We start from the raw sequence: 19,820 nt of genomic DNA, 5'->3' as shown, positions 1-19,820 counted from the left end.
GTCTCTGGGGCCAGATGTTATAGGGCAAGCTAAAAATAACCAGGCGGCAGGCCACCCCTGGGGGGTGGGGCTGGGGGTGGGGGCATGTGCTGGGCGTGGACAAATGATCGGAGGGGGAGCTAAGAGAGTCTGGCAGACCATGCACACTTCTGCTCCCCATTCAACGGACCCACCTGGCAAGGGGGCCCTCTTCTCTGAACATCTGGGAAGAAACCCCTCCACCAGCTGCAGGATGGGCAGCAGCAGAAGGAAGGTCATCTGGGTCCTGTGCTCATTGCTGCTGCTCCTTGAAGCCAGTTCTGCCAAGAACATTTGGAAACGGGCATTGCATGCGAGGCTGGCTGAGAAACCCCACGTAAGTGCCTGGATAGGGAGACCGGGAGGAGATGGGCCATCCCCAGACGCTGTTGGTTCTGTAAGCGCTCCCCCAAACACAGGCGGGGCAGGTGTCTTTCTTCATCAAAGTTGGGCGGTGGGCAGATGGAACTCATGTCTTCAAAAGGCTCCTTGCCTGGCAGCAAAGATGCAAAGAGAACATCAAAAGTGTGCAAGGGGCCTGTGATGTGCTTTTGCCTAATGAGTATACTTTCTCCTGACAAGCAGCACCGGGGTCCAAGGACTTAAAGCTGAGCGCTGTCTCTCAGCAATCAATAACCAAAGTCGTATGCAATGTACGCATGCGTTCATGCAGGTATTTACTCACTCAGTAAACGTTTACTGGAAACTGCTCTGGGCCAGGCACTGTGGGGGGTCCAGTGGGTACAAGACGGTAATACCAGCTCCCACCCTTCAGGGCAGCATAGGCAAGTGGGGGAGGCAGTCAGGTGACAGGTGGTGGCAGAACAAAGGGATGGCATGGCATAACAAGTGACAAGAAGCATGTGCCCCGGAGCCAGGTGTCTGGGTTTGAACTCAGGCTCTGCTGCGCACCAGCTGTGTGACGTCAGGCAAATTGTTTGGCCTCTCTGAGCACCAATGATCTCATCTGCTCATTTGAAAAAGACAGAATGATACGTTTCTTTCAACAAACCTGTTTGCTCACCACTGTTTACCAGGCACTGTCCTTGGCTGTGGGGATACAGACATCAGATCCCTGTCTTCAGGAATCCACGTTAGGAGAGGCAGAGAATAAGTGAGAAATAAAAGGAAAACATAGTGAGTTTGGTGACAAGTGCCAAGGGGAGATATAAAGCAGGAAGGGGACTAGGAGAGAGGGTAGGAGGGGGGAGGAAGGTGCAGTTTTAGATCCTCCCCACCCCGAAGCACAGAAGCATAGAAGCGCCAAGGAGATAACACCAGCACCCAGCATATGTGTGACATCAAATGACTCAATATGCATAAAGTGCTTACCTAGCACATAGCAAGTGGTCAGTGCATGTGGGTGACATTTAATTAAATAATGGTGAAATCCGTTGATGCTTGCCTCCCCAGGTGGAATATAGGTTCCTCAGGGTACAGTCTAATTCTGTCTCATTTAATATAGTTCCTGATGCCTTGCCAGGTGGCTGTCATTAAGTTGGTGCCCAATACATTCTTGTGGAAAATTATGGGCAAATGCAATGGAAGCACAGGAGAACTTATGCAGCTCTGCCTCAGGAGAGTCAGGGAGAATTTTCCAGGGTTGAGGGCATTCAATCTGGGGCTTTGAAGGATGAATAGGAGTTTGCCAGGTAGAAACATGGGAAAAGGATGTTTAATGAACCTAGGAACTATGGGGTGTACTAAACTATATTGAGGCTAATCTCAGCCTCCAGGGCTTACATTCTATAGGCCATGCAGGAGGTCACTGGGATTGAAAAAAAGTAGTAGTGGCTGAAATGATGGTAGGTGTTTGGAAGAAGAAAAGCTCATGTGAGATGGTATAGTCACAGAAGGCTTCCTGGAGGAGGTGAGACCCTGGCCAGATCTTGAAGAATTATTAAGAATTTGGAGAGCTTGGCTGGTGTGGCTCAGCGGTTGAGCATCGACCTATGAACCAGGAGGTCATGATTCGATTCCTGGTCAGGGCACGTGCCCAAGTTGCGAGCTCAATTCCCAATGTGGAGCATGCAGGAGGCAGCCAATCAATGATTATCTCTCATCATTGATGTTTCTATCTCTCCCTTTTCCAGTCCTCTCTGAAATCAATAAAAATATATTTTAAAAAAAAAGAATTTGGAGAAAGGAAAAACAAAAAAGTTGAGAAAGGCCATTCCTGGAAGAAGAGTCAATGTGGGTGGAGGGTTGGGGGCAGAACTGGTGTCTCAGAGCCCTGAGGGGGAGTCCTTCCTATGGGAGAGGGCTGTGTGTGGAAGGAGGGAGAGGGACCCTCGGGTTTCACTGCTCCATGTTGTTTGCTGGCCTAAAGGATGATTGCATCCTCCTAGGTGTTAGCACTTGGTACCACAGAGAGATTTCTGATGCATCACCTGGTCTTAGCTCCACCTAGTTGTGGGGTGTCCTAGGAGCAGACATCTCACGGGGAGGAATGGCAAGTCTGGGGGTGTTGAGGATAATATGCTCAGGGGATGGGGTAGTCTCTTTAAAAACACAGGCCTGGCCCTGGCCAGATGGCTCAGTTGGCTGGAGCATCATCCTGTACACCAAAAGGTTGCGGGTTCAATTCCCAATCAGGGCACCTAGGCTGCGGGTTTGATCCCCGGTTGGGGTGTATACGAGAGGCAACCAATTGATGTTTCTCTCTTACATCGATTCTCTCTCTCTCTCTCTCTCTCTCTCCCCCCTCCCTTTCTGTCTCTCTAAAAATCAATTTTAAAAAACCCCACACAGGCCTGGGTGGGCCTCAGAAACTGAGTCAGTTGCTTCTAGTCATCATTTGTCAGGAGCAAGCACTGAAGTGTGCCCCTCGCTGGGCTGGAAGGCTCTCTGGTGAGCACCAGCACCAGCACCAGCACCCTCCCCGGCGCCCAGTGCTGAGGCAGGAGAGGTTAGAACAAGAACTGCCTCAGAGCAAGCCCCTGGGGAACGACAGCCTGTTGACTTGTGGCTCATTGGATAGGGAGGCTGGAAAGGGTCCAGGCCCAGGAATTCATCTCAGCAGCATCTCTAACAAGCTGTGCAGCCTTGGGCTACTCACTGCCCCTCTCTGAGCCTCAGGCTGTTGCCTGGGAAATGAAGGCAGAGGACCAGATGGCTTCCAGGCCCCTTTTCATTCTGATTCTAACTCCCAAGCAAATGTTCAATAAGGAAGTTAAAGGTCCTAGGAAGCAGACCCCACACACTCAGAGACAGGACTTTCCCATGTGGCCCCCGCTGCTCCTACCCCAAGCTCAGTCAGACCTTCAGCCCTGAGGGCAAGTCAAGGTGGGGCAAGGCCAGGGTCAGGAGCAGCACGCTGAAGCCAGGTTGGACCCACTTGGAGAGTTAAACAGAGCCCTTACTAAAGGGTAAATCATGTGATTTAAATTGTAAAAAGGAAGGAAGCCCTCATTAGAAATGGATCACTTCCTACGTATTCCACTACCTCTCACTACTCTTTCTGCTCTCAAGATTGCTTATGTCGATGGTATCCGTATGGTGGAAACAGTAGATATTGAGGAACTATTGCTTCTCCTCATTCAGCACCCTCCGTAGGTGGCTAGAAACCTGTCTCGCTGGGAGTCTCAGCCCATGGACACCACCAGCAAAGGCTGCACCTGAGAGCTGGTTGTTGACGCTGACCAACCGTTGGCCGTCTGCCCCCTGCCGCAGGCACCCTCTCTCACCTTCTCAAAGCCCTGTCCCTCGGCAGAGTGGGCAACGGGCCCGAGGAATTTCCTGAACACTGTGTACGTTACAGCCCGGGACTCAGTGCCAGAAGGGACGGCATGCCTTCTATTCCCACAGGACCCCTCGGGAGGCCTGCAAGGAGGAGGCTTCTCCTCGCTGGGCCTCAGTTCCCTCCTCTGCAGCACTGGAGCGCCTGCTGTGCAGTCCAACGAGAAGACGACGGAGAGCCTTGAGCTCCGTGCCTGGCAACGAGCCACCCTCTCCACATCTGCACTATTCAAAACAAAACAAACGCAGAACCAAATGTTTATGAGGCTAGATAAGACAGAGTGGAATGTTTGTAAGTAGCCTAGTGGCCTTTTCTGGGAGCTCAGGGTCAGTCGTGGGGAGCTGGTGTTTGGGGCTTCTTTCCTGGCATGTAATGAACCTCATAAGAACAGTTCTTTCCTGACCGTTTCCTATGCGTCAGGCCAAGCGCTGGCCATGCATTAACTTGCAGGATTCTCTCAATGCATCTACCAGGTGGGGACCATTGCCCCTGCCATGTCAGCCTGCAGACCCGCTGGCCCGATGATCCCAGCATGTGGCTGTGCTGTGGGTCTGTTTTGCCCCTACGCTCCCATCCAGGGCAGCGGCAAGTAGCTGTGCAGTCTGCACCCTGCCCAGTGGAGGGGACCGTGAAGGGCTGCAGCAGCCAGGAGCAAGGGGCGGACCGCTTTGTCATGCATCCTGCTCCCAGGGCGCCCTTTGCGCTTGTCCACCCGGAGCTGCAAAGCGGTTTGGGGTGGGTGGTCACGTCCTAGGCGGGCGTCTTCCCTGAACTGGGGCTGTCTATTGCCGTTTTGCATCCACAATAACAGCCTTTGGTGATGAGCACAAAAGCCCTGCAGGACCTGGCAGCCCGCGCGTGTCCCTCAGGCTCCCCGAGCTGGTCCTTCTCTCCCTTGTGGCTCGGTTTAGTTTCTCTCAGCTGCATGAGCTGGGCTTGTCCCCGGTGTGAGGTCCTAGTTTTGGGGCACCTCTCCCAGGAAGTCCCTGTAGCCGTGCACCAAACCCTGCTCTGAGCCCAGTGCTGAGGTCCCAGGGCATCCGGAAATGGCATTCGCCAGTGCACACGGAACCCTATGTCCTCTGTTCTAGGGAGAGACATATTTTTAGATCTTTGACGTCCAAATTCCTAAGGAAGAGTGAATAATGCTTAGAGGAACATTGGCTTTCTTCCTGTACCACACAAACGAGTCCTGGGGTGCACTTTTATTGGCCCGGACCGTTAAGTTGCCGGAACATTCCAAAGAAAGGGAAAGCTCTTGCGAATGGAATGAATGGGGTGGGGACTCGGGTAAATTGGGAGGGGTCTGGAGATTGGATTTTTTCTCCTTAAATGGAAATGGCTTCAAATTTTTTCCTGATTACAAAAATGATGTTTATTGTAAAGAAATACAGACAGACTGTCCTAAATAAGTAAAAATAATTTAAACTCTTCCTCTGACATAAGCTCTGTTGACATTTTAGGGTGTGTTTGCCTAGACTTTAATGAAGCCGTTATATTCCACACACACATTTTTTTTCTTAATAGGATTTTACTCGTATTGTCTTTTAGAGATTTTCATTAGGATAAGATTCACATAACCATTTTAAAATGAATAATTCACTGGCATTGAGGACATTCATGATATTGTGCAGCCACCACCTCTATCTAGAGCCAAGACATTTCCATCACCCCAAAAGGAGACCCCAGGCCCATTAAGCCGTCACTCCCCACGCCCCTGGCAACCACCTACAGTGGGACCTTGACTTACAAGTGTCCCGACTAACGAGTTTTTTGAGATACCAGCTATCTCTCGGCCGATTTTTTGCATTGAGTAATTTGAGTTAACGAGCTCCTTAATGAGCTCAGTCTCGGCATAACCATTTTAAAATGAATAATTCACTGGCATTGAGGACATTCATGATATTGTGCAGCCACCACCTCTATCTAGAGCCAAGACATTTCCATCACCCCAAAAGGAGACCCCAGGCCCATTAAGCAGTCACTCCCCACGCCCCTGGCAACCACCTATCTGCTTTCTTGTGGCGAGCCGGCACAGCCATGGCATACTCAGCCCCTGGGCGCCTCATGTGCTGCGCCAGCTCAGCCTGGTTCAGTGACCCTAAGAGGGGGCGGTGAAGGATTAAGAAAAGACAGACAAGAGAAGAAAGCTGGGTCTGGGTAGGACACTGATCCGGGATGGAGAGACAGTGCCATGGACTATGAGCCATGTCTTTATTTTATAGACAGATTCCACGAGGCAAAGTAAGGGCGTGCTCAAAATGTTTACAACATTCTCGTGGGTTTCGATCCTACTCAACTACATGCACCTGAACTCTATCAAGCCCACATCACTCAGGCACGTGGGGCCACGTGTTCGGACCATAGGTTCAAGCTTACAACTAGAGCTGTTGTCTATAATTGTGCTGGGAGGGCCCTGCCCTCCAAGCTGGGACTTGCACGTGGCCATGAGAGGACTGTGCCCTCTCATTAGTCCAAGGCTTGAACCTGTCCAAACACTGTAGCCGCTCTCCACACTTTCCATCTCTCTGCATTTGTCTATCTGAGACACTTCATATAAAGGGAATCATGTAGTGCATGGAATTGTGCCTGGCTTATTCTTACCGTTTTGTACGTTGTGTTTGTCATTGAACATAGATGGTGCGTGTGTTAATATGGTAGATCTGTGTCCCCTTTTCAAAGGCTTCTATGGTGTTCCGAGGTCCAGATGTGCCATTATCTATTTATCCAGCCTCCTTTGGCTGGACATCCTGGAATCAGACTTAGACTAGCAGAATTTGGCTTCCTACCAACGCAGCCAGAACTGACATTTCCCGAACCTACTTGCCTAGTAGCAGCAGAATGGCTTTGCACATCTACAGAGGCCTCCAAGGCTATCTCCCCAGGGAGGGGAAAGTGGCCACCAGGCCATTGACGTTACGAGAGTCATTCATATCCGAGGAAGGCAGGCAGTACTGGAAGCGCCCACTGGAAATGTGTGTCGCAGCTGCTTGATAATAGACCTGCTGTCCAGCCCCTTAGCGGGAATGGAAATAACAGATCAAGATCCCAGGTTCCTCTGGGGTTTTCATGAAGGATGTTGTCAGCCATTTGACCGGAGGGGTTTGACCTGCCATTATTTTATTCAGACTCAGTGGCAGTGGAGGGGCGGGCGGGCTGGGGCTGCAGAGAGTGTAGGTACCTGTGACACAGGTGGGAACAAAACCAAGTCCTGTATAAGGGGAGAAAAACAAGAAACTGATGAGTCTGTCAAACACAGTGCTCCCATGGTGACCAGGGGTTTGGAGCTGCTTAAAGGCCAGAGCCAGGCGGGCATCTTGGGTGAGAGGCCCAGCCCAGGCAAAGGCCCAGCTGTGGACTGGGCTTATCGTGTGCCAGGGGCCTCACGGAGGCCAGGGCACTGGACGGGAATGAGCAAGGGCAGAGTGGTGGGAGGGAGGACAGAGACGTGGAAGGGTTGGGGGCAGCTCAGGTCTGATCTTTAGGCCAAGGACTTTGGCCTTTAGCCCTTCGACACCCACCCTCCCCTGTGGGCTGGGAAGCCATTGACGGGTGATCTATTTATTTCTTTGATAAAAAGTCCATTCTTTCTCAGAACTCCAGGAGACATCCTTTGTTTAGAACCTTCTTTGAGTATCACCTTGCAGAACATGAAATATTTTCCCAAGCATTTCATCCTTTAATCTGGGCCCCTTGGGGAAATCAGTCCTTTATCGCCCACCGCCATCTGTTGTCTCCAAGGCACCATCTAAATAACTCGGGGAGATTTGACTTCTAAGGCGCTTATCTCTTTTGTTCTCTTCAAATTCTGTGAAACGTTTGAACTTTCCTCTGAGAGCAGTGGCACATCTAAAATTGATCTCTCCACACCCCTTCTGTTGGGGGTGCCATTAGGGGAGTACTTGCCTGGGAGGCGTCGAAGGTGGGTGAAAAATATTTCATTTCTTATTTCCAGTTTCCATTAAATTTCATAAATGGGGCTTGATATAAAAACAGGCTACGTGGAAAAACCAACCGGCTCCTCCAGACCAGGCATGGGCATTCCCATCACCCTTGGAAGGAGGCCGGGGCAGTTGTCACATTCGATTAGGATTTAAAAGGCGGGACCCCGACATGAGTCCAATGTCGTTAATTCTGAAGAAAATGAATTAAGGGCTAATGGTGTAGGATTATGCCCGCTGCTTGCAGCTTGGAAATTATTCACAATGACACTGGGAATTCAGGGGCCTGGGCTGAGCAGGGCACAGTGAAAAGGCTGAACCCGGAGACAGCAGTTCCATGCTCCCATCTTCCCTTTGTTTGGGGGAAGAACCACCAATCTCCTGAAGCCTTCCATTCCTTATCTGCACATGTTGGCTTTGTGCTCGTTTTTACTTTTCACAAATTTGACAACCAATATTAGGAAGAAAAGATGAATTCTCTGGGTGAAGCTGGGGTGGGGACCAGAGACCCACCCTGTCCAGGCTCTTTGGAGAGCAGGGGTGGCGGTGAGGGGTCCTGGGAGGAAGTTTGAAAAACACTAGACCTTGTAATTACACCAATTCCAAAATGTGCCTGCTGGGGACCTATTCTCGGTGGCCTGACGCCCTCTACAGGACATTAGGAGTAGCGCATGGACTTTGCCGCCACCGCAATAGCTGTGTGGGAAGGATGTTTAGGTATCCTTGACCTTCTGTCTTTTTAGTTGAGATCAGATGACATATGCCATTTTGTATCTTGCCTGCTCTCTCTCTCTCTCTCTCTCTTTTTTTTTACTAACATATCATAAGTGTTTTTCCTGTCATTAAACATTCTTCGTAGGTGCTTCTAAATGTTTAATTGTTTTCTTTAAATTGAAAAATATAACGTGCATGACAAAACTCTTTTGCACTAGCTATATAAATAATAAAATAGTGAGGAATGAGGAGAAATCTCTCTTGGCTTCAGAACCTAATTCTTCTCTCCAAAGGCAATCCTTGCTAACAGTTTCTTGTGTATTCTTGTATATCCTTCCAAAAAAATATTCCAGGCCTATCTATATATATAAAAAGCTAATATGCAAAGTGTCCCCTTGGGAGTTCGACCGGGAGACCAGGAGTTTGTTTGCTCTCTATGATGTGTGCTGACCACCAGGGGGCGGCACGGAACCAAGGAAGGCCTTGGCCGGCAGCTGGAAGGCCCCGATCGACCCTGATCACGGGCCAGGCCTAGGAACCCTACCTGTGCACAAATTTCGTGCAACGGGCCTCTAGTACAAATATATACATATTACATGTGTGCATATGTATATTTGAAAACATAGTTAGGTGCATAGCAAACAAACTGTTCTTTACCTTAATTTCTTCACGAACCATAATGTCTTGGTGATCTTTCATAAGCAGGTTAGGGGTAGGTTTTGACAGCTACATACTACTCCAGTCTGCAGACAGGCATGATTTACTTGGACAGCACAGGGGGTGGGATTTTGAAATATGTGTGCAGGGGAACGAGTGGATTTATAAATAGGAATTTAGATGACAGGAGCAGTTTTGGATAGGCCAGGGGGCAGGGCAAGCTAGCGTGTTTCTTCTCAATGAACCTGTTCTATATCTAACTGTGTGTGTGTGTGTGTGTGTGTGTGTGTGTGTGTGTAGGGATGTATAAGATCTGTCCTACACACACCCCACTTTCAAATCCAGAAGCAGGACAGTGTTCCTGGTATGGATGGGGTCAGAGAGGCCCAGGGCGAATTGCCTGGTGTGACAAACTCCCCCAACCTCCCCTCTAGCATACTTCTTTTATTAGTCATGTGCCTGCATGTCCTATATGTTAGGTACTGTGTCTCATTGACTTTTATTGAAATATAATACCAAAAAGCCCAAAGAATCATGTGGCCTACTCCACAAATCTGCACCAAGTGAACCAGCAAGAAGCAAGGGCCAGCCTCCAGCGACCCTAGTGCTCTCCTAGTCACCAATCACGAGTGGCCACTATCCTAACTTCTCTCACCAGACAACAGTTTTGCCTCTTTTTGAACTAAAATATAAACAGATTTGTGTTCTCTTGTGAGCTGGCTTTTTAAAAAATTAATATTATGTTTGTGAGATTTACCCAAGTTGTATGAATTTATCCATTCTATGTATGAATTGTAAATTCTTAAAGCCCCATGTGGATTATAAGGTATATATGAATATATAGAAATATATGTGTATGTACATACATAGGCATGTTTTTATATATACATATAGACACACATATATACCCTGTTATATATAGACTAGAGGCCCAATGCATGAAATTCGTGCTAGGGGCTCGGCCCTCGCAGCTGCGGTGGCTTGTCTCAGACCTCACAGCCCAGCTTCATCCAGAAGGACGTCGGTAAGGTCGTTTGGCTGTCTGGTCTAATTAGCATGTTATGCTTTTATTGTTATAGATGTATAAAGTGTATGTGATGTATATGTGTGTATATATTGGGATCGATGCTTAACATACAAACTGCTCACATTCGTTTGTCCTTTTGGCTGCTGTTGGGCTTGCCCTCATCTCAGTTGGGGGCTCTTACAAAGAGAAACATCTGTTAATCCTCAGAGCAACCCGCCCAGGCTGCTTCTGCTGTGTTTACACTAAGACTCAAGCTCAGAGAGGCCCAGCGACTTGCCCACTGCGCACAGCTCCAAGCAGCCCTGGGCACCATTGACACTGCCCTCTCCCCGCAGGCCGAGGAATTAGGCGCTCCCGGGCTGGGGAAACGGGGAGGCGGCTGGTGGGCAAGGGAGGGGGAGGGGGACCAGGCGAACTGTCCTGCCCTGCCCTGCGCAGAGGTCTGGGCTGGGAGGAACGCAGGTGGGCGGGCCATCTGTGAAACGGGAAGATTTCGGCTCGGGGAGCCAGCTCCAAGCTGCCCTCAGGGAGCTCCAGCCCAGGAAACGCGCGCTCCAGGGGAAATGACCCCTCCTGTGAAGATGGGGGAGATTTCTCATTAGGATTCTGGACCACAGTCCCTGGGCCACCGCCTGCCGGAGCCTCATGTGCCCATAGGTGGCAAGGGGGCCTCCAGGTCCTTTCACTCACGATGCCTGGCCCTGGGGGCATCTGAGACGGAGATCTGGGACTTCAGCCGTCCAGGTGGGGTGTGCCCACAGAGGCAGGGGATGCAGACTCCCGGGGTTCACGGGTTAGCTGGGGGCCTCCTTAGACCTCCCCTCTCCCCCAAACACACGTAGAACGGGACTGAAATGAGAAAGTGCAGCTTATGGCACAAGCCTGATCATTGGGAAGCGCTAGGGCCCCAACAGGGCTAGGAGCAGGTCATCCATAACATGTATAATCTTAAGGAGAATCCCTTTGGGGATTCAGTTCTCAGAGATTCATCTTTGAAAGGAAGGAGTTTCAGATTCCTTCTGGGGAGAAGGTTTAGGACAGGATGGGAGGGAGCCTGTGGGGAACATTGAGTGAGGGGGGGTGAGGTGGGGGTGGACAGCTACCTCCCTCTGGATAGAGAAAAAGTGTCCCTAATTGGTTATGGAGGCAGTAAAGTCTCCACTCTCAGTTCTGCTTGGACTGCACCTGAGGGTTCCATGGGCTTTAATAACTGAAAGTGGCTCAGCGTTAGCCCCAAGGCCAAAGCAAGAGCGACCACAGTTTTGTTTTGTTTTCCTTTGGAGTGAAATCACAGCCCTTAAAGATGCTCATAATCACAGTCTCCGGAGCCTTTGACTGCACCTGAGGGTTCCATGGGCTTTAATAACTGAATGTGGCTCAGAGGTTAGCCCCAACCTCTCCTCCCAAGGCCAAAGCAAGAGCGACCACAGTGGTTTTTTTTTTTTCCTTTGGAGTGAGATCACAGCCCTTAAAGATGCTCCTAATTACAGTCTCCGGAGCGTTAGAGCACTGCCTCCTGTTCAGAGACTGGGCAGGCACTCAGGACCAGGAGGCTCCTACAAGGCCCTTTATAAGAGAGACGACCTGGCGCCCCCTCCTGGTGGAAGAAGCACATAAGGTGCTTCCCTCCAGGTGTGCAAGTAAAAAAAGGTGCCCCTTCCCTTGGATGGCGACAGGGCACAGGGATTCCAGCCTCACTGCCGTCCAGGCCAGCTGCTTCTAGCAGTGAACAAGCCGTACAGCTGTCCCTGACATTCCTGGCGGCCTTCACATACCTCATCTCGTTTTATGCTCACACAGTCCCAGGAGGTGCAGAGACTGTTGTCAGCCCTATTTTACAGCCGAAGACACTGAAGCTCAGAGGAGCCGAGCCACCTGCAGAGGTCATACAGCCGACAGAGCTAGAGTTTCAGCCAGTCTTCTGTGAGGTGTCCACTGCCTTAGGCCCCGAGGGCAGGGTTGGGGGACCCCTGCTTCAGTACCTGGCCCATATACAGGGCCCCTCACTGCCTGAAACATCCCAATCCCAGACACCCACACGGCTCACTTCCTCCTCTCCTTGTCCAGAGGTGGCCACTTTCTCGGGGAAGATTCCCCTCTCTACATAGCAATCCCTCCTCCAGCCATGCCTTACCCTCTTTACCCGCTTCAGTTTTCTTTATAGTCCACCCTGAATACTGTGTTTTGTTTGTGTGTTCATTGCCTGTTTCCCCCACTTGAAGATCAGCCCCACAAGGAGAATTTGATCTATTTTATTCACTGCTATATCCCTACCGTCTGGGCCCCGAAAAGTTATTCAATGAATCAATGATTCATAAAATAATAAAATGACTAGTTTTCACTGGCCAGCAGAAAGAGACATTATAGTTAGTCATAATAACAATGGTAATACTATTTAACACAAGGTTTCTCACCCTTGGCACTCTTGGGGGTTAGGTAATTCTACTCGAGGTTGTGTTGGGGGGAGCTGACCTGGGCATTGTAGGATATTGAGCAGCATTCCTGGCCTCTATCCATTAGATGCCAATACTACCCCCACTCCACATTGTGACAACCAAAAATATCTCCAGACTTTGCTAAATGTTCCGTGGAGAACAAAATTGCTTCGAACTGAGAACCATGATCTAACAGGAGCAGATGACTTGCAGTGCACCAGGCCCTATTCTAAGCAGCTTACACACTTCATTGCATTCCCCGGGGGTGGAGAGACTATTTTCAAAAGGGAATCTTGAGATAAGGGCTGGGGTACAGGGAGTTTATGTAGCAGGTGACCCCAGGAAGTTCCAGTGAAGGAGCAGAGAGGTGAGCCTGTGGGCCTCCAGGCCTTTAGGAGTCTGCAAATGGATGGCAGGCCTTAACCAAGTTTCAGTTTTCCAAAAAGTATAGCAAAATGTGTACACTTCCCTGCTGCTCAGAAACCTTTGACCAATGCAGAGGAGCATACAAATAGTAAGTATTGATATATTTCCTATTGGTAAAAGATGGCATTGAAAACATTTTCTATTGTGTGGTGGGAAGCAGAAGGGAAAAACCAGAAGATTAGAAATAGTGGCTGTGGAACGTAGTCATGCCACCCCTCTTGTTTGGAAATTGCAAATTATTGGTTTGTTCCTCCTGCTGTTTCAATTTCCACGCTGTGAGGTGATCCAGCATTTTTACCAATACCCATCTATGTACTTTCAAAGGCGCTAGACAGCACATGAACCTCTTTAATTTTGTCATATTTCTGACTCAGAGTAAAGCAGAGGTCAAAAGCAAGTGTAATCTCAGACCAATTTCATTTGATCTCCAAAGTGCTTTAAAATTTTTTAATTACTAGTTGCCAAACATTTAAAAACCAGAAGATTTATATTAGTTAGATTTACAGCTTAAAACAAAAATCAGCTCTGGAAACACTGGGAATGGCTGGCCGAAGCTGACCAACAGCTGACCCACTGAGGCAGAAACACTCTCTAGTTTGCCATTTCTGTTTGTCTGACCGAGCCTGGTTTTCTCCTTTATATTATCTATCTGCCTCCGGGAGGTATTTGGGCTTTCAACCCCTGCTTTGGATTTTTGAAGACCTTCCAGTCTACTAAGTGGGTCACTCTTCTGGTTAAAAATGTACTGGTTATAGAACAAGCTGTGCTGCTGTAACAAAAAGACCCATAAACTCAGGGGCCCAACCTATGAGGCCTTTACTTCTCCCTCAGTTCATAGGCCAGAGGTAGACAGATGGTTCATGGCAGCCAGGTGGCTCTGATCCACAGTCATCCAAGGACCCAGGTTCCCTCCATCTTGTTGCTCCACAAGATCAAAGTGGCTCCCAGCCTGTGGGAAGAGGGAGAGAGAGACAAAGGGGAGAAAACAGGCATTGATGCAAGAGCAAGACCAGAAGTTACATCATCATTTCTGCTCACCTTCCATTGGCCAGAACTCAGTCACACGGCCACACGTAGTTGCCAGAGAGTCTGGGAAATGTAGTCTCCAGCTTGGCCACACAGTGGCCAGCCAAAACTCAAAGTTCTGTTACTCAAAGGAAAGGGCAAGTGTATGCTGGAGAACCACCATTGTTTCTCCCCCAGAGGCTGGGGCATTTCTCAGCTGCCTGAGGAGGGCCTCAATTTAACCATGTATTACTTTGTTAGTTGTAGATTGGCTGGTCGAGCCGAAACCTCGATGGCTTGGTGGCAACGGCTGGCTCCTGGATGGCCCTGAGGAGGTGTTACAAGGTACCGACAGGATCAAGCCCACACCTGACGTCATAGCCAGGATCCCCCTTCTCAAGCCACCAGAATACTGATAACAGGGGCTGCCTCTGCTCTAGCAGGCTGCCGGCCCCCAAATACTCAGACCTCTTGGAGCCTCCCCCACCCCAACACAGAGGGGGCGGGTGGGGCTTGGCCAGGCTCTCACATCCCCAGGACAGCATAGAGTTTGACTCTCCCTGGGAATGGGGCCTCCTTCCTGGTGGAGAATTGAGAGGGAGGGTGCTTGGGGATGGTTTACAGATCCCTAAAATCCCAATAAGGGGCTTGCTGCCTCCTGATGATGGGTGGAGACCAGTTTCCAAAAAGAACCACATGCAGGCCCAGGGCCTAGAGAACTGTAGGGTTCAAGGGTGTACCTTCACATATGTCATGTGCGTGTGATTCTGCACACTTCTGTGTGTGTCACTGTGTCCATGAGAGTATACAGCTGTGAAAGAAACTGGGTGTGTATGTCTGAATATTTGTGCATCTGTGTTCATGTAAATGTGTGTAACTATAAGTGTGAATGTGTGTGCGCGCGCGCGCGCAGGATTTGTGTGCATGTGAACATGCGTGTGGGTGGCTGTATGTGTAGTGTATATATGTGTGTTAGGACTTGTGGGGGTGGTAAAAATGTGTGTGTGATGTGTGAGTGTGTGTGTAAATATGTGTGTACACATGTGACTATAAGCATGAGCATATGTGTTTCAGAGTGTGTGAGTGAACATGTGTTTGCACAGCACTATGCATCCGAGGGCATGTTTGGGATCACGTGACTTTGAACTGCTCCCTGTGTGTGTATGTGTGCACGTGTGCATATGTGTACACGTGCACACATGACACTGTGAGTGAGACCCAAGGCTCAGCCTGGAACCTGGGGGCACAGTCCAGAGGTGGCCCCTCTGGATAACGTGTTCACTGCGCTCACTGCCTCCTGGAGGGGCTGCCCCTGAGACCCTGACATGTGTCCTTCCCACAGCAGAGACCTGCAGCACCACAGAGGATGGGGCGGAGCCACTCCTCTGTCCCTCAGGCTACGAGTGCCACATCCTGAGCCCGGGGGACATGGCCAAGGGCATCCCCAACCGCGGGCAGTGCGTCAAGCAGGGCCCAGCAGGTGAGTGTGGGTGCCCAAGCCCCGCCCCCACCTCACCCTCCTATAACCCCCACATGTCGGAGCCTGGCTAAGGGCTCTTTCTGTCCTACCACCCTGATCCTCCTTTCAAATCTTCCATCCTTTCCCCCGCGCCAGCCCTGCCGCCTCCTCGCTGGGTGACCTTGGGGTCGAGTGCTTCAGTCTCTGAGCCTCGGGTTCCTTGTCTGTAAAATGGGGCCACTTCATGCTATTATGAGGGTTCATTTAAATCCTACATAAAAGCCTCAGTAAACGTCTGATATTTTATATCCATCTGTGTATCTATGTTTTGAATTATCTGAGAACCCTTAATTTCTGCTAGGACCATTCAATGCGGCTTAATAAGTCTGTCTTTGGGGAGGAAGGCCGTAAATAAAGCGGTGAGGAGTATGAATAGCATCACTTTAGTTTGCATAATTTTCCCAAGAGTGGAAGGACTGGATGGTGGTACCTAAAACCCACATGTGCCTCACGCAAGACGTGAGGTTGAGAGGTTTGGTGTGGATTTGCAAGAAATGTGTGGCAAGCGAAGAATCTGGAACTTCAGGGAGATGTAGGGCAGCTTATCAAAGGAGAGCTCATTGGAGCTTCAAGTCCACATACTCCAGGCCCATGTCCCCACTTCTGCCCTCTGAGTCAAGATCAAGGATAATTACAGTGACCCTACTGGCCAAAAAAACACATCAGAGTGCATGGTCAGCCAAAGCTTTCGCCCCTGCCATTTGAGAAATTTATTTCTCTCAAGTGTTTCAAGAAAGACATGCACATTAAATCAATTGCACATTTAGCATCATTATAATTGCAAATAAGAAAATTATGAGACATTAGAACTGTTTTGAGAATCCTGATCACTGGAATTCTGAGCTTTGAAACAAATTGAACCAATGAGGCATAATTGTGATTTCTCCAACATTCCACTTGCTTTTTGGGTTACTGGCAGGTTCTGCAGCCAGACAGCCTGGGATTCCAGTGGCCACCGGCCCCTCACTGCTGTGTGTCCCAAATAGTAGAACCTTCCCAGGCCCCATTTGCCCTATCTGTAAAATGGGCTTTAAGAGTTAAGCGGCCATGCCTCTTGCTTCAAAGCACAGAACAGCATCTGTAGACGCCAAAATCAAACCTTAGGAAGATGGGGCATTGGCCCACCAAATGCAAAACCCCGAGGGCAGGCCAGCCTGCAGGAACACGCTGGAGTACGAGAGAAGCAGCCTTTATCAAGAGCGAGCTGCGGGGTGAGTCAGGAATCCTTTGGACTGTAATGTCATTTTTCATAACTGGAAAGGCCTGGAACTACTCCACCTCTATCATCCCCTGATCTTGCTCATTTAGTTATATGAAAGCCACTTCAAGGCCACAGATAAGCAGAGAGACCGATGAAATGATGCCTGCTCTTGATGGAGTGCCTCAGAGACACTGCCTTTACGCTTTATCGCCAGCCTGCAGGAGGAGTATAACCAGAAGGCAGCGTCAGGTATGCTTAGAGTGCAGGCTCAGAGCCACTGAAATGGGTTCGAACCCTACAGCTTTCTTCCCTGGTGACCTTGGGCAGGAACCTAACATTTCCTAGCCTCAGTTTTTCCATCTGTAAAAGGAGCTAGTGATGGTCATGATGGTAATTGCTTCATGGGATAGTGACAGGTTAGAACGAGAGAGCACCTGAAAGGCCCTTAGAGCAGCGCCTGACACATAGTAGGTCTTCAAGGAATGTATGCCGCTATCTCTCCATCTTACATAAAAAGGAGGACAAGTTCAAGACCTTGCCCAGACAGTGCATACAGCTAACAAGGAGCAGAGTGGGAATTCGGAGCCTGTTCACCTGCTCCAAAGCCCGTGGTGTGTGTGTGTGTGTGTGTGTGTGTGTGTGTGTCCTCCCCTCCACAGGAAGATCTGAGCCTTGCAGATAGGAATGCAAATGAAATTTCTACCGTTGGCCCCAGGGGGATTGTCACTTAACCAGAATTGTTGGTACTTCTTGGGAGTTTGAAACCACCCTGAATTCCAACAACTTTCCTTGGAGCAAAGGTCTCAGAGGGGAGAGGGGCACTGTTGAAGCAGACGGATCAAGGAAGAAGCCTTTTATGTTATTTTTTTAAAACTACATATTTTAGACTAACAGAAAGTGAGAAGAATAGTACCTTGGACCCCCTGACAGTGATTGGCCGACTGTGTCATGAGCAGGCATGACCAGCCAGAACTCATCCCAAGGAGAGGGAGGAGCAGGAATGTTTCAGAGAACCTCGGTCCTGGAAAAGGTCCTAGAACCTGGCTTATTGCAGATAAGCTATCCACCCCAGCGTGCAGGTTGCCCCCCTTGGCCCCTGTTGCCTGTACAATAGCTGTCAGTGCTGGTCCCAAACACCCAGATGGTGACCATAGCACAAAAAATGAAACAAAATGTCCAGCTAGGCATAAGGTGATTTTTTAATTGAGATAAAATCTATATATATAAAGAGCCAGGGGCAGTCACATCCGAAACAACTGAATGGACGACCGAACAGGCTGAGTGGGGTGACAAGGCCGGCAGGGGGGTTAGTGAGGGACGACCAAACAACTGAGCACCAGGCTGTGTGGTGCGACCAGGCCAGCAGGGGGGCATTTGGGGGTGACTAGGCCTGCAGGGGGGGCCAGTGAGGGGCGACCAGGCTGAGGGGAGACCAGGCTGGCATGGAGGGCAGTTGGGGGCAACCAGGCCAGCAGGCGGGGGGCCAGTAAGGGTGACCATGCTGGCGGGGCGGCAGTTAGGGGCAACCAGGCTGGTGGGGGGCAGTTCGCATTGGCAGTTGGAGGTGACCAGGCAGGCAGGCAGGTGAGCAGTTAGGAGCCAGTGGTCCTGGATTGTGAGAGGGATGTCTGACTGCCAGTTTAGGCCCAGGGTTAGGCCTAAACCAGCAGTTGGACATTTCCTGAGGGGTCCCGGATTGGAGAGGGTGCAGGCTGGGCTGAGGGGATCCCACCCCCCGCCCCGTGCACGAATTTCATGCACTGGGCCTCTAGTTGACATATAACATGGTATGAGTTTCAGGTGCATAAATGTGATCTGTTTGTGTTGCAGCTGTCAGACATGGCTGAGCTGCTGCAGGGGAGATGTGAGCTGCCCAATATTGGCATTGGCATGTGAAATATTGTGTTCTGACCAGATGTCCACTCTCCCCCAAATGTTTTCCTGCTGTGGGGGCTGAGGGAAGAGGTGGGGTTAATGGCACTCAACAGGGAGAAGCCATTTGAGACATAGGAAATTGCCAAAAGTTGACCACTTTTTAACACACAAAAATGGCAATTTCATATGGTTCCTCCTAATATTTGCATATATGTGTTGTAAATGAAATTATTTCTTTTCATCCTCACAATAACTGAAGAGGTAGTGATTTTATGCCCATTTCCAGGTGAGAAAACTGAGGCTCAGAGAGGATTGGTGAAGCAGTTAAGTGAAGATTCATTCTCGAGTTACTTTGTCATTTGCAGTAATGACATTTGAATCTCTTTTGAAAGGACTAAAACAATACCATTTACTCCCCATGTGAACATATTTTGTAATGACACTTGCTAAACAATATGCTGAAATTTTGCTTCCAGTTCATCATTGGGCTCAGGACCCCTTTATACTAAAAAATAATGAGGATCCCCCAGAGCACTTCTCTGTGTGACTGTGATATTTCCCATATTAGAAACTAAAGCTGGGACACTAAAAATATTTATGTATTAATTCATTAAAATAACAATGATAAATTCATTATGTAGTAAACAGAAGTAACATTTTTTTTAAAAAAATTTAACATTTTTTTCAACAGAAAAAAACACCAGTGAGAGGAATGGTATGGTTCTACGTTTTTACAATTCTGTATGTGAATGAAGAGGGCTGGATTCTCACATCTGCTTCTGCATTGAATCAGCTGCAATACCAAAGCCATGCAGCCTCTGGCTGAGTCTACTGTGCACTCTCGGTAGAATGAGAATGAAAAACACAAGCAATTCTTTAGAATTCGCATGAAAGTAGTTTGGGCCGGATGAAATTCCTGAAAGGCGTTTAATCCTCTCACTTGTTTTCTAGAAGAGCCGCTCCGAAGACATACAGCTCACAAAAAATATCCAGGTAAGAGAAGAAACCATTTTTGCTTTACAGAGTCCTAAAAAGGACAATGATCATTCTTGGGTGGAGAAGAAAAATAAAGGCCCAGGGACTCTCAGGAGAACTATAGTGTGAAGCTGCTGAGAAGGGAAGTGGCCATACCCTCCCCAGGTGCTTTTATGCCATCAGATGACACTCTGGGGTTGAGGGGGTGGGATGCCAAGATATGTCTGTTCTGAAAGTCTCTCCAACCTGGGCAGTCCTCCAGGTGGCATCTGACATGGACGGGAGCCA

General features: G+C 49.3%; 1 protein-coding gene across 1 annotated transcript in view; it reads left to right on the top strand.

The window, feature by feature from the left end:
- Positions 1 to 232: 232 nt before the first annotated feature.
- Positions 233 to 19,820, top strand: part of WFDC1 (WAP four-disulfide core domain 1) — a 24,153-nt gene continuing 4,565 nt past the window's right edge. Inside the window, exons 1-6 of the mRNA XM_014536794.1 lie at positions 233 to 355; positions 3,490 to 3,569; positions 11,443 to 11,696; positions 14,224 to 14,307; positions 15,305 to 15,442; positions 19,509 to 19,550. Coding sequence (XP_014392280.1) covers positions 233 to 355; positions 3,490 to 3,569; positions 11,443 to 11,696; positions 14,224 to 14,307; positions 15,305 to 15,442; positions 19,509 to 19,550 — 721 coding nt within the window. The remainder of the gene's footprint in view (positions 356 to 3,489; positions 3,570 to 11,442; positions 11,697 to 14,223; positions 14,308 to 15,304; positions 15,443 to 19,508; positions 19,551 to 19,820) is intronic.

This window comes from Myotis brandtii, unplaced genomic scaffold, assembly GCF_000412655.1.
Source record: "Myotis brandtii unplaced genomic scaffold, ASM41265v1 scaffold165, whole genome shotgun sequence".
Taxonomy (NCBI): domain Eukaryota; kingdom Metazoa; phylum Chordata; class Mammalia; order Chiroptera; family Vespertilionidae; genus Myotis; species Myotis brandtii.
The sequence above is the reverse complement of the archived record's forward strand: the minus strand, read 5'-3'. Positions and strand labels throughout refer to the sequence as shown.